Source organism: Triticum dicoccoides, chromosome 2B, assembly GCF_002162155.2.
Source record: "Triticum dicoccoides isolate Atlit2015 ecotype Zavitan chromosome 2B, WEW_v2.0, whole genome shotgun sequence".
NCBI classification, from domain to species: Eukaryota; Viridiplantae; Streptophyta; class Magnoliopsida; order Poales; family Poaceae; genus Triticum; species Triticum dicoccoides.
This window is the reverse complement of record NC_041383.1, coordinates 149,153,539-149,154,958: the sequence shown is the minus strand read 5'-3', so window position 1 is coordinate 149,154,958 and position 1,420 is coordinate 149,153,539. Positions and strand designations below refer to the sequence as shown.

The 1,420-nt window shown below is 61.1% G+C and overlaps 1 protein-coding gene across 1 annotated transcript in view; it reads right to left on the bottom strand.

The window, feature by feature from the left end:
- LOC119367406 (3-oxoacyl-[acyl-carrier-protein] synthase I, chloroplastic-like) overlaps nt 1-879 on the bottom strand; it is a 4,842-nt gene extending 3,963 nt beyond the window's left edge. Inside the window, exon 1 of the mRNA XM_037632925.1 lies at nt 16-879. Coding sequence (XP_037488822.1) covers nt 16-879 — 864 coding nt within the window. The remainder of the gene's footprint in view (nt 1-15) is intronic.
- Between the last annotated feature and the right edge of the window lie 541 nt (nt 880-1,420).

Below are 1,420 nucleotides of genomic sequence, written 5' to 3'. Positions count from 1 at the left end.
GAGTATCGAATATACCAGTATTCCGGCTCCTTCGCCCATGACAATGCCATCGCGGTCCTTGTCCCACGGCCTCGACGCCGTGCCGGGGTCGTCGTTCCTCTGAGACAGCGCCCTGCACGCCACGAACCCGCCGAGTCCTATTGGAATGATGGCGGCTTCGGTGCCACCGGCGACCATGACGTCGGCTCGGCCCAATCGGATCTGGTCGGCGGCGCTGTGGAAGCAGTGGTTGGAGGTGGCACATGCGGTGGAGATCGAGTAGTTGGGGCCCCGGAAGCCGACGGCCGCGTCCATGGCGATCATGGCGGCGCTGGTGTTGGTGATGGCGTGCGGGATGCAAAAGGGAGATATCTTCCTGTACCCCTTGGTCACGAGGTTCTGGACGCCGTCGGAGAAGGCCGTGATGCCGCCCATGCCGGACCCGACGATCACGCCGGCCCGTTCTTTGTCGACCTTCTCCATGGCGCTGGACCCGGCGGCGAGGCAGGCGGACTCGAGGGCCTTCTTGGAGGCGACGAGGGCGTAGCGGTGGCAGTCGTCGAGGCGGCGGTCGAGCTTGGCGTCGACGTAGCCCTCGGAGGAGAAGCCGCGGATCTGGGCGGCGAATCGGGTGGGGAACCCGGAGGCGTCGAAGCGGTCGATGGCGCCCACGCCGCTCTCCCCGGCGAGGAGGCGGGCGTAGTACGCGTCCACGTCGTTCCCGAACACGGACACCAGGCCCATCCCGGTGATCCCCACCCGTTTCCTCGGGTCGGTCTCCCGCCGGGGCGCCGACGGTGACGACGCCGAGGCGCGCACAGACAGGCGGGATGGCCGACGCCGCGGCTGCGCGCACCACGGCGCGGCGGCGGCGGCATTGGGGAGGAGCAGGTTTTGCATGGCGTGCGGCTGCGGGAGGTTTTGGGAATTGGGGCTCGGGGTCCTTCGAAGATTGCTGCTCGCCTTATTTGGGGCAACAGAACGCTAGCGTGTCCGCCTTTGTTTCAAAAAACAAAAAAGGATGGCCCAACACAACCGTGATGGGCCTCGACACGCCAGGTTCCGGGAGTTCCGGATACAAAAGGAATTTCGTGACAAAGTACCGTGTTAGTTTAGGTCAGGCCAACGCTGAGCTGGAAAATCAGGGTAGGCAGTTCTATCGACCAGCCGACAATTTATCGAAAAGGTTAAAAATCTTTTTTTCATGAAAACTTCTAATTTATTCATCTTCAATCATGGTAGTACAACGAATACTAGAAATAATAGAAATTACATCCAGATCCGTAGACCACCTAGCGACGACTACAAACACTGAAGCGAGCCGAAGGCGCGCCGCTGTCATCGCCCCTCCGTCGCCGGAGCCGAGCAAACCTTGTTTTAGTAGACAGTTCGAAAGTCATCGTGCTAAGGCCCCGTAGAACCAACGCACCAGAACAGTAAC